This window comes from Pseudophryne corroboree, chromosome 3, assembly GCF_028390025.1.
Source record: "Pseudophryne corroboree isolate aPseCor3 chromosome 3, aPseCor3.hap2, whole genome shotgun sequence".
Taxonomy (NCBI): domain Eukaryota; kingdom Metazoa; phylum Chordata; class Amphibia; order Anura; family Myobatrachidae; genus Pseudophryne; species Pseudophryne corroboree.
The window spans coordinates 83,613,208-83,626,091 of NC_086446.1; the positions used below are offsets into that span (position 1 = coordinate 83,613,208).

General features: G+C 47.6%; 1 protein-coding gene across 4 annotated transcripts in view; it reads right to left on the minus strand.

Moving 5' to 3' along the window:
- Positions 1–217: 217 nt before the first annotated feature.
- Positions 218–12,884, minus strand: part of LOC135054824 (uncharacterized) — a 43,240-nt gene continuing 30,573 nt past the window's right edge. For 3 of the 4 annotated variants that reach the window (XM_063958202.1, XM_063958203.1, XM_063958201.1), the window contains exons 10-12: positions 1,677–2,195; positions 1,386–1,475; positions 218–835 (exon numbers count right to left, since the gene is read on the minus strand). In XM_063958202.1, coding sequence (XP_063814272.1) covers positions 249–835; positions 1,386–1,475; positions 1,677–2,195 — 1,196 coding nt within the window. In that variant the 3' untranslated portion in view covers positions 218–248. The remainder of the gene's footprint in view (positions 836–1,385; positions 1,476–1,676; positions 2,196–12,884) is intronic. The other variant, XM_063958204.1, reaches the window with a different exon arrangement.

A 12,884-nucleotide genomic window follows, 5' to 3' on the forward strand; every position in this document is an offset into this window, starting at 1 on the left:
TTTCTCTAAGCAGCTCTTTAGGAGAGCCACCTAGATTGCACCCTTCTCGTTCGGGCACAAAATCTAACTGGAGTCTGGAGGAGGGTCATAGGGGGAGGAGCCAGTGCACACCACCTGACCTAGTAAAGCTTTACTTTTTTGTGCCCTGTCTCCTGCGGAGCCGCTATTCCCCATGGTCCTTTCAGGAACCCCAGCATCCACTTAGGACGATAGAGAAATAAACAATCCGATCAAACAACCATAAACAATTATTTTTTGGGGCCTGAACTCCCTCTGCCCCTACCTACCCCTTTACCCACACTACGACATGTGCGCACACTCCACCTTAGGGGCGTGGTTGGTGACCCGGTTTGGGGGGTAGGTGTCAGACTACTCACCGACACACTCTGTGCTTCTGCTGTAACCCTTTGGCTTGTAAGCTCCTTTGTCAGGCTAATAACGGCCTCTGTTTGTGCCCGAATAGCCCGACTAATGTCACGGAGCCGCATGTCAAGCTGATGGGCCCTTCGGTCTCGCGTACCCTGAGCCACTCTGGCCACATTTGTAAGTTTACGCAGCTGGCTGCTGATATTGTTCATCTGCTGCGTCTGCGTGGTCATGTATTTGACTTGAGTTTGCCGGAAGCTCTCCAGTGGCTGGGCCACCTCCTCCACAGATGGCGTTGTTTGAGATGTTGGCGTGGGCTGTGGGGGAACCTGCTGCTGTTCCTCCATGGCAAATCCAGCTGCGGTGTGGTCAGGCGGCAAAAGCGGCGCAATCGGTGTCAGGATAATTTCCTGCTGATCCTTAAACTCCTCAACCACCACCGATCTTGGGGGAGCTGCACGAGATGGACCTTTAAAGAAGAAAATAATGTTCTGTATGTATAGTTTGTTATTAAAAAACAGTCTCTAGCAAATTGTCCCTCATAACAATTTCCATGCTTGCACACAGGTGGTTTCATTATTCACGTCATTAAGTTATTATTTTCACCACACAAGTATGGTCATTATGTAATTTCTGTATGGGAAGTTTGCTGCTTGACAGACACCTCTCCGCAGCAGTAAATAATCTGCTGCGCCATATCCGTGCCCTGCTTACAAAATGTAACACAATAAAGTACTTCCGCTCTTATTATGTAACATTATATATTACAATGAGCAGATAAGATTATACCACATCACGACAGTGCCCCCTTATCAATATATACTATCGCCTACTTGCACTTCTCACTGAAAAAGTAATGGCACACAATTGTGGCTGCCCAATGGATCAGACACAAATGCTTACCAGGCAAATCTGGGAAATTGGTATGGGACTATAAAACCTGGGTCCAGGCCCCCTAAGCATCTGGGCCCCATAGCAATGGCACCCACTAAAGTTACCCCCACATTTTTTGTACTCACCAGCCTCACTGTCTTCTGTTTGTGGACGATGCCTTTTTGCAGCCACGGTAGAAGACCTCACGTGGGTAGAAGTCCTCTTCTGTTGCGTAGCTAAGGAAAGTAAAAAAACAGAAAGGGTGAACATTGCACACATTTGCTAATGACACTTCCTCTGCTAGGTTTCCTCACACTCATCACGATTTTGGAATTACATTCAGTGGTATTTAAACAGTATCAGTTTCGCTATCTAAGACAAGAGTCTACACTATAAAAGTCCAAAGTTCACACTGAAAAAAGGGAAACATTACTCACTAGGATGGGCTTGGGATGGAGGACGATCCGTATACTCAATGTGAGACCCAGGGAGGATTTTGGGTGGGATCACCTGCTTTAACTCCTCCTCGAAGGATGTGTAGAGGATAGATGCAGAATGGCCACCCCCTGTCCTCTGCGCCTCGTGGAGCTCCTCCACCATCTTGGCTTTTAAGACACGCTTGACGTCGTTAAACCGCTTTTTAACATTCTCCACACACCGCCGGTAGGAGCTCACAGCGTTAACGGCGTCCGTGATGGACTTCCACATTGCCTTCTTGCGTGCCAGGGTGGTTCGGTGCGACTGACATCCAAGAAGGCGATCAAACACAGGCAGCATAGCGTGCACCAGTGCGCAATTCTCATTGTAACTGAAGCGCACATTTCTGCCGGTAAGTGTCTTCCCGGGGAGAGACACAGCAGGCTCTTCATCATCCTCCTCCTCCTCACTCTCAGGCTGGGTGACAAACACATCCTTCTGCCTCTCCTCACCCCCAACTCTCAGCCTGAAAGACATAGCTAACAGCAAACCAGTAACTCTCTCTAAGCAAAAAACCTCCACTAATACACTGGACCTAATTCAGACCAGATCGCTCGCTAGGTTTTTTTTGCAGTCCTACGTTTGCATAGTCGCCGCCCATAGGGGAGTGTATTTCCGCTTTGCAAGTGTGTGAACGCATGTGTAGCAGAGCTGTACAAACAGATCTTGTGCAGTCACTGCGCAGCCCAGGACTTATCAGCCTCCGCGATCACTTCAGCTTGTTCGTGGGCGGAACTGATGTCAGGAACCCTCCCTGCAAACGCATGGATCCGCCTGCGTTTTTCCAAACACTCCCAGAAAATGGTTAGTTACCAACCACAAATGCCTTCTTCCTGTCAATCTCCTTGCAAACGCCTGTGCGAATGGATCCTTCGCACAAACCCATCGCTGAGCGGCGATCCACTTTGTACCCGTGCGTCGCGCCTGCGCATTGCGGTGCATATGCATGCGCAGTTTAGACCGGCGACTATGCAAACGCAGGACTGCAAGAAATCCGTCGAGAGCGATCAGGTCTCAATTAGCCCCACTGTCTTTTTGGTACCAATGGATCATTTTCTTTCAAACTAAGCAACTTACATGATGTAATTCACATTCCTGCTTGCAAGTCTCGCGTGATGTCTCCTGCGAGTTATGTAGACCCCAGAAATCTCACACTCTATTACATGGTGCAAGTTGCAGAACAAATGTGCACCAAAACTTTAGTGGCAACACATTGTACAAATTTATATATATATATATATATATATATATATATATAAATTTGTACAGAGGGTTAGGTAGACGTGATGCTGGGATCCTGGCTGCCAGAATGCCGGCGAAGGGGAGGGATCAGCGCAACCAAGGCCCGCTCGCTGTGCTCGCCACAGGTGCTATTCCCACTCTATGAGTGTCGAGTGGGAATAGTCCCTGTTAACCAGCATTCAGGATCCCATCGTTGGTATGCTGAACGCCAGGATCCCGGGCGCCGGCTACGTAACCGCTACTATTTATATATATATAAAATATATATAAATATATATATAAAAGTGCATGGTATACAGTTTATTTTCAATTGGTGTGAATATGATATTGCCCAGATGGTGGTCTTCATTCGTGATACACATTTGTAGTCAATTTCTGAACATCACTCGGCCGGTCATTTCCAGCGTTGTCAATGCAGTTTCATGATGAAGCTCACTTTCATTTGTCTGGCTACGTTACCAAGTACAATTTCCGCAACTGGGTGGAAAACAATCCGCATCAGCTTCATGAAAGTCATCTACACAGCCGACGGGGCCATCTGATAGCGGAGGTCTACACACATCTACCAAGAACCATTAATGAACTGAAGGCTGCTATATGCAGAGAAATTACAATATCATATTCAAAACCAACTGAAAATAAACTGTATTCTATGCACTTTTACCCAGTATAATACTGTTTGTACCGCCACTCACAGATATATTCCATTAATAGCCCCAGTGTCTGTGTGTTTAACATCCTTGCCCAGGACTGCGAATAGAGAAGCAATGTTTAGTGTCAGGTGTGCTTGCGAACGAATGTGCAGGGTGGAGTTATCTGTGCAGAATCTGGAACACAAGCCGTATACCTATAAAGGGGGAACTAATCTAGTACTATGTACTAGGTGATTAAAATAGGATTTTAATACCTACCGGTAAATCCTTTTCTCCTAGTCCGTAGAGGATGCTGGGGTCCACTTCAGTACCATGGGGTATAGACTGTTCCACAGGAGCCATGGGCACTTTAAGACTTTTCAAGGGTGTGAACTGGCTCCTCCCTCTATGCCCCTCCTCCAGACCTCAGTATAGGAACTGTGCCCAGGGAGACGGACATTTCGAGGAAAGGATGTACTTTTAATTTAACGGTGAGATTCATACCAGCTCACACCTCAACCATGCCGCACTACATGGCATTCAACATAACACATGCCAACGGGCATGAACAATTGCAGCAACATGATGAAAATAATCATAACACAACATTTGTGTAACTACAAAACTAACAACTGCAGGTAAAGTACGCACTGGGTCGGGTGCCCAGCATCCTCTACGGCAGTGTTTCCCAACCGCGGTCCTCAAGGCACACTAACAGTCCTGGTTTTAGTGATATCCAGGCTTGAACACAGGTGACTTAATTAGTACCTCAGTTATTTTGATTTAACCATCTGTGCTGAAGCCTGGATATCACAAAAACCTGCACTGTTGGTGTGCCTTGAGGACCGCGGTTGGGAATGCCTGCTCTACGGACTAGGAGAAAAGGATTTACCGGTAGGTATTAAAATCCTATTTTCTCATACGTCCTAGAGGATGCTGAGCTCCACTTCAGTACCATGGGGTTATACCAAAGCTCCAGTACGGGCGGGAGAGTGCGGATGACCCTGCAGCACCGATTGACCAAACTTGAGGTCCTCATCGGCCAAGGTGTCAAACTTGTAAAACTTTGCAAACGTGTTTGCCCCTGACCAAGTAGTTGCTCGGCAAAGTTGTAAAGCCAAGACCCCCCGGGCAGCCGCCCAGGACGAGCCCACCTTTCTAGTAGAATGGGCATTTACAGATTTCAGTATCGGCAATCCTGCCGTGGAATGAGCGTGCTGAATCGTACCTCTGATCCAGCGCGCAATGGTCTGCTTGGAAGCAGGACACCCAACCTTATTGGGAGCATACAGGACAAACTGAGCCTCTCTGTTTTTCGTATCTGAGCTGTTCTAGCAACATAAATTTTCAAAGCTCTGACCACATCCAGAGACTTTGATGCAGCGAAGGTGTCAGTAGCCACTGGCACCACAATAGGTTGGTTTATATGGAAAGAGGAAAAAACCTTCGGAAGAATTGCTGACGAGTTCTTAACTCCGCCCGATCTTCATGGAAGATCAAGTAAGGGCTCCTGCGAGACAAGGCCGCTAACTCAGACACCCTCCTTGCGGATGCCAAGGCCAACAGTATGACCACTTTCCAAGTGAGAAATTTCAACTCTACCTCCTGTAAAGGTTCAAACCAATTTGATTGAAGGAACTGTAACACCACGTTAAGATCCCATGGTTCCACCGGAGGCACAAATGGAGGTTGGATGTGCAAAACCCCTTTCACGAACGTCTGAACTTCTGGAAGGGAGGCCAAATGTTTCTGAAAGAAAACTGATAAGGCTGAAATCTGGACCTTAATTGAGCCCAATTTTAGGCCCGCATCCACACCCGCCTGTAGAAAATGGAGAAAACGTCCTAACTGCAACTCTTCCGTTGGAGCCTTCTTGGATTCACACCAAGACACATTTTCTCCAAATACGGTGGTAATGTTTAGACGTTACTCCTTTCCTGGCCTGAATAAGTGTGGGAATGACTTCTTTGGGAATACCCTTTCGGGCTAGGATCCGGCGCTCAACAGCCATGCCGTCAAACGTAGCCGCGGTAAGTCTTGATACACGCACAGCCCCTGCTGTAGCAGGTCCTCGCGAAGAGGAAGAGGCCGAGGATCTTCTATCAGTAACTCCTGAAGATCTTGATACCAAGCCCTCCTTGGCCAGTCTGGGACAATGAGGATCGCTCGAACCCTTGTTCTTCTTATGATCTTGAGAACTTTTGGAATTAGTGGAATTGGAGGGAAGACATACACCGACCGAAACACCCACTGTGTCACCAGTGCATCCACTGCTATTGCTTGAGGGTCTCTCGACTTGGAACAATATCTCTGAAGCTTCTTGTTGAGACGAGATGCCATCATGTCTACTTGAGGAACTCCCCAAAGACCTGCCACCTCTGCGAAGACTTCTTGGTGGAGGCCCCATTCTCCTGGATGGAGATCGTGTCTGCTGAGGAAGTCTGCTTCCCAGTTGTCCACTCCCGGAATGAAAATTGCAGACAGAGCTCTTGCATGTCTTTCCGCCCAGAGGTGGATCTTTGTCGCCTCTACCATCGCTGCTCTGCTTTTTGTTCCGCCCTGACGGTTTATGTACGCTACTGCTGTTACATTGTCCGACTGGATCTGTACAGGTAGATCTTGTAGAAGATGCACCGCTTGTAGAAGGCCGTTGTAAATGGCTCTCAACTCCAGAACGTTTATGTGAAGACAAGTTTCCTGACTTGACCATCTTCCTTGGAAGCTTTTTCCCTGTGTATTTAAAATATTAGTATACCAATATGAATGTAAATACAATATCTTAAAAGATAGTATGTACTTTCCGGGGGCGGGGCCAGCTAGCATGGCCGCTTTTTAATGTGGCTCCTCCATGCTACATGAGAAATCCCTCACGATCCTTCCCTTATACGGGACCCAATGAAGGGAAAACATACTATCTGACAGCCGAACTTGCCCTGATCAGAGGGATACCAATATTGTGTAGAAGACTCATACAATACCCCGGAGTCAGGCCGTCGGATCTGATGGCCGCCATACCCACAACGTGCTGATGGCGCGAACGGACCTTCACCCATAACCCCCGCTGTTAGCTGTGGACACTACCCGCGGTTAACCGCCACCTCTCTACATACACCCATCCCTGCACTGTTCACTGGGCTGAGGCAAGGAACCCCCGTCGGAGCGAGGCGTGGACGCACATCCGCTCTTAACTGTGACCCTCGCTGGGGCTCGAAGTACGCTGCCCACGGCACCCGACTGATCCCGTGCCCCTGGGCTGGTTTCTGTGTGGAGGCGGGGAGCCCGCATCGGAACGAGACGCGAGGAGTCGTGGACGCCCGTCCGCTCCTGTGTGTGATCCCTGCTGGGACTCGGAGCGCGCTGTCCACGGCGCCCGACTGACCGCCGCTCACCAATCCTGCGTCCCTGACTTGTCATCTGTGCTGAGGCGGGGAGCCCCCATCGGAGCGAGGAGTCGCGGATGCACACCGTGGAGCGTATTGTCTAACAGCTGCTCACTGACCTTGCTCCCGCTGTTGCCTGCAAGCGACAACGGGGAACTGCTGCCGTTCTCAGAGACGTGCCTGAGCCCTACGTCCCGCAACATCCGTGAAACGGGAGACTCGACACGGACGAATCCTGCTGCTACACAGCCACTGACCGTGACCCTTCCGCCTTGGTGAAATTGCTCCTACAGGGACTGCATACCAGACTGACCGTGCGAGGTCCCTGGAACCTTCTTCACCTTGTGACTCCTGCGGCATCGTTGACGGCACCAGTGGAGACCCTGCTTAACTACACTAGATGGTGTACTCCCTCTCCCTCAGGTACTAATATTGTGTGTCTGCCCCACTTTCTCCCTTTCTCTTTTACTAACAGACCCTGATCCCTTATCCCCCCCTCATCTCTGTTCCGTTCCCCCCTATTGTGTTTCCCAACCCCCCAACGCCGTCCTTCCCAGCTCACTCCAATTACCCCCTCTACTTTGATTTTCTCCCCCCTCCTTGCTCATAACTTACACCCATACTCTCCTGACACTGGGGACTTATCGTGCTCACACCTATAAATTACAACCGGGTGAGACTACGGCTCTGTATTTAGCTGCAAAACTTTCCCATGAACAGTTGATTTTGCGATTGCAGAGGACTGCTAGATGCCTGTTACTAAGAAGATCTGCCTTTAACTGGACCTTGCCTTTTTTACCCAAACCCCCGGCGGCTTCCCAAGGCGAAGAGGTCATTCACCTTTATTGTGCTGACTTTTCACACTTCATTGCCCTAGTTTTCTACTGGACTTCCCTCATTTATTCACATACTCTGAGCCTTATCATATTCAGGAGCCCTGAAAATCTACTATACATAGCAACAGCTCCAACTTGTGGTTGGATAGTGTAACTTTTATTTATTTAATTTTTTTTTTCTTTTTTTTTTTCATATCTGCTACAACCCTACTTTCTTTTGATTTATATATTTCTTCTACTCTTAACTGTGTGGGGTTTTGGAACTGGGGGTGTATGATCTAACTGCAATCGTTCCTTGTACTTCACGATCGGCTCTTAGCTATTACTCAAATTATTATACCATTATACCATTATCTCTGTATACATTATGTGGTGTTAAGCCTCGGGTAATTCTCATTCTAGCGTTCATTGTTTGACCCCAAGGATGTAAACTTGTAGATTTCTTTGGAGAGCGGCCTCTTATCTCCTGGTTATATCAATCCTGGGCTGGAACTGCCTTACCCCTTGATATTTTGACGCTTAGATTATTTATAGTCTGGTCTGGTGTATGGACAAGTTTCTTAACAAATCATTGTCCTCACTCCCGCCCAGAACCACTCGTACTATGGTTAACCCCAAAAAAACACCAGCGAAGCCTGGCCCACCGCCACCTTCACCACAAGACGGCTCCTCCCCCGTACATCCCACTGGGGAGAGGGGGAGACTTCTCACATCATCCCCAGACGTGGCGTCAGCATTGCTTGATGCCTTAATGCCTAAAATTGAGGAGAAATTTGAATTGCTTATGCCTATGATAGATGAGAAACTCCAGAGTTTCCTTCCCAAATTTGAGGTTAAATTTGACCAACTCATGCCCAATATTGACAAACGGCTAGACAAATTACAAACATCTCTAGATTCAGCTCTGACTTCACTGTCTGACCACTCTAATAGGCTGGGTGCATTGGAACAACGGGTCAGTGATGTTGAAGATGAACTACATGCCATACAGTCGTCTAACGCACCCACTATAGCTTCCTATCAAGCGCTTGTCGACAAAGTAGATGACTTGGAAAATCGTCACAGGCGGAATAACCTTCGTTTGTGGGTATCCCTGAACAGGTTAGGGGGTCAGCCTTGATAGATTTTGTAGGTATACACCTGGTCGAGGCGCTCAATCTCCATAGCGACATAGACGTTCCACGTATTGAGCGAGCTCATAGGCTAGGCCCGGAACGTGAGGGTCCTGATAGGAGGCCCCGCCCAGTAATTGCTAAGTTCCTGGACTTCCGCGACAAAGAGAGGATCTTGGCTGCTTTTAAACGGAACCGTGACTTAGTTGTAGAGGATCACCGTATTCTCATTTTTCAGGACTTCTCGGTCGCGGTGGCCCAGAAACGTAAAGAATTCTCCCCGCTCTGTAAATTCTTGGTCGATCATAACAAACGCTTTGCGTTGTTGTACCCGGCTAAACTAAAAATCACCGAAAATGGGCAGACATTTATTTTTGATAACCCGACTGAGGCCCGGGCTCACTTACAGCCGCCTCGTCAATCTGGAAACTCCCCTACCCGGTCACAATAATGAACCTCTCTGGCTCTTTTGGAAACTAAGATGGTACGCTCTCCTATATTTGTGTTAATTAACACGCTTGATTCTATCTTATGTATATTATTTTACCAACTGTTATGGTGTTTGTTTTTTTATGTTTGGTTATACTTATGTTTATTCTTGCTGCCCCCTGAAATAAATTTCAGGGGCTGGCGCATCGTTTGTTTGGAAGGGAAAAATTGTGAAAATTTTCAGTTGAGGATGACTGTTTCTTGGATTGACGCACTGTATGCGGTCTTACTTCATGTATTGGGCCCGGATCCATGCCTGCTATACACCCTTGGGGTTCACCCTGCTTGCTGGGACAGGGATGCCCCCATGTTTATTGGATACACCTACGTTAATACGCAACTATTGACTGGTATAGGATGACAGCTTATAGCCCTGGGCCAAGTAACTCTTACCGACAACTACCCTGCTCCATTGCGATCACCTCATGGAATGTGGGGGGTCTTAACACCCCGATAAAATGCAAAAAAGTGACCTCCGCCCTTAAAAAGCTTAAACCTGACATTGTATTTCTCCAGGAAACGCATTGGAAGAGGGGGGAAGATTCCACACTACGTGACGGGTGGATAGGCGACTGTATCTCTGCGCCATACCGTACCAAATCGCGCGGAGTGGCAATAGCTTTTGCCCGACGACTTCCCTACACTATCCTGCACACAGACCTAGACTCGGAGGGACGCTATATTCTCATGGACGTTCAAATTTATGATGCTAGGTTCACTCTGCTCAATCTGTATGCTCCCAATACTGAACAACCGGCTTTTTACCAACGTATCTCACAACTTCTTCATAGTAGAAACAATCACGAACTTATCATAGGCGGCGATTTCAATACGATCTCGGACCCTTCGGCTGATAAAAGCCCGGTCCCAGTTAACCGAATGGCCCCCCAGTGGGGACAGATCTCTCGATTACTAGCGGATCACTCCTTAGTTGATCCATGGAGATTGTTTAACCCCACTGACAGGTCTTACTCGTTTCACTCGGCGGTCCATGGGTCCTTCTCCCGCATAGATTATATACTGCTGTCCACGCCCTTGCTCTCACATACTACGGATGCCCGGATGGGTGACATTGCCGTTTCTGACCATGCCCCGGTGTCGGTTACACTTAGTACCCACTCCATGGACTCACGCCCTCTCTTCTGGCGATTCCCCTCATACCTCTACCACTCGGAACAGTTCAAGCGGTTTCTCAAATTGAAATGGGCAGAGTTCTCAGACGATAATCTGGAACACTGGGACAACCCTGTCTTGTTTTGGGAAACGTCTAAAGCAGTGATGAGGGGGCACATTATGTCATATGTAGCAAACAGAAATCGGATAAATAAGGCGCAACACGATGACCTGTTACACACGATGCAGTTACACTTAGCAGAATATATCACAAATCCTAACTCCCTCACTCACAGCACCTATGTTGGCTCTCGTCGCCTGTATGACAGTTTCCTAGTAGCGCAAGCTCAGCAGAAACTTGACTACACTACACAAAAATATTTCCGCTGGGGAAACAAAACGGGGACTTTACTAGCAAACATGACCAAAAGCTTTAAGCGACGTGGCCACATTTCTGTGATACGTGACAATCGCACTAATATCTTACACACTCAAAATACGGACGTTGTGAGGACGTTTCAGGACTATTTTCGTCAACTTTACACGCCGGCCCCGCATGACCCGGCTTTATCGGCCAAACTACTAGATGAGGCTAATCTCCATTGTATAACACCCCTACAGCGGGAAGATTTAGAGAGGGCAATCACAGAGGAAGAAATTGCTAAAGCTATCTCCTCTATGCACTTAAACAAGGCGCCAGGACCAGATGGCTATTCAGCTGAGTATTATAAACTCCTGCATCACGATGCGGTCCCGGCATTACATGCCTTATACAGACATATTCAAGTAGAGTCTCCCTTATATCCCACTTTCAACCAGGCTCATACAACCCTGATACCAAAACCCAATAAAGATCATTCCCTACCATCCTCTTACCGACCTATTACACTCTTGAACGTTGACTTCAAAATTTTGGCTAAGATAATGGCGGACAGACTCCAGTCCTTTTTAGCGTCTATGCTCACGGACCACCAACTGGGTTTCACTAAGGGCAGACACTCGGTGAAGGGGATTCGTACTGCCATAGCTGCAGTTATGGCGGCGAGCCTCCAGACTGACACTCCGAATATGCTCCTGAGCCTAGATGCAACTAAAGCATTTGATATGGTCTCTTGGCCCTACCTTTACGACATATTAGAAAGAAGGGGCTTTGGACGGACATTTCAATGCTTGATAAAATTTTTCTATAACCGACCGTACACTTCATTATTAATTAATGGGACTAAGGGGGACAACATTGAACTTACCAGGGGGACAAGACAGGGTTGCCCACTTTCGCCTTTGCTCTTCAACTTAGCGTTAGATCCCATGTTACGCGTCCTCCAGAACTCACCCCACTTCAAGGGCATAAACATTGGCGCGGAGGAGGTAAAAATATCGGCATTTGCAGATGACGTCCTCTTGTTCTTGTCAGAGCCAAGGAAGGACATGGGACCGCTGATGGAACGTATTAGAGAATTTGGACTGGTATCAGGGTTTGAAGCCAACTTTGAAAAATCCACGGCCCTATATTTGAGGCCGGGTTATGCGCGGCCGGCTTGGTTCCGGGAGACCCCAGTTGGTTGGGCTACCAAAGCAATTACTTATTTAGGGGTACAGATCCCCAAAAATGTGAACAACTTATACAGCCTTAATCTGAAACACATTGTGCGTAGTATGAGGGAGGATACAGAACGTTGGAAACATCTCAAAATTTCGTACTTGGGCAGAGTGAACTTGGTAAAAATGATCTTATTCCCTAGACTTCTATACCCATTACAATCCCTTCCTATTTTGCTGTCTAGAAGTACTACGACGGAAATTAATAAAATCATGCGTACTTTCATTTGGAACGGTAAGCGAGCGCGTATTAGCTTGGTGAAACTACAGCAGCGTAGACACAATGGAGGTGTAAATCTCCCCAATGTATTGGAGTACAGTTATGCCTCCCACTTACGTTACTTAAGAGACTGGCTACATGGTGGAGATCTATACTCCAATACAACTTTGGAAACTGCCTTCCTAAATGGCGGCAGTATTATTTCTTTTCTGCATTTACATGAAGGAGAGATACCCACTCCGGTTAGCGCGAACCCACTGCTAATGTCCACTTGGAGAGTTTGGCATTCCCTACGGCGCAAATGCTCTCTAAACCCGCATGTGTCTCTTTTCCTCCCCTTAGTCCGCAACCCCAGTTTCCAGGATGGGAACGCAGGCCATCCTTTTACTCTCTTGGAAAAGCATGGTATTACGTCCATACGTCAAATTACACATAGCGAACTGCGAAAACCACTTACGTTTACACAGGCAGCGTCACTCTTCCCGATATTAAATAGATTCCCCTTAGCGTATCTACAAGCTCAACATTATGTGGCGGTTAACTCT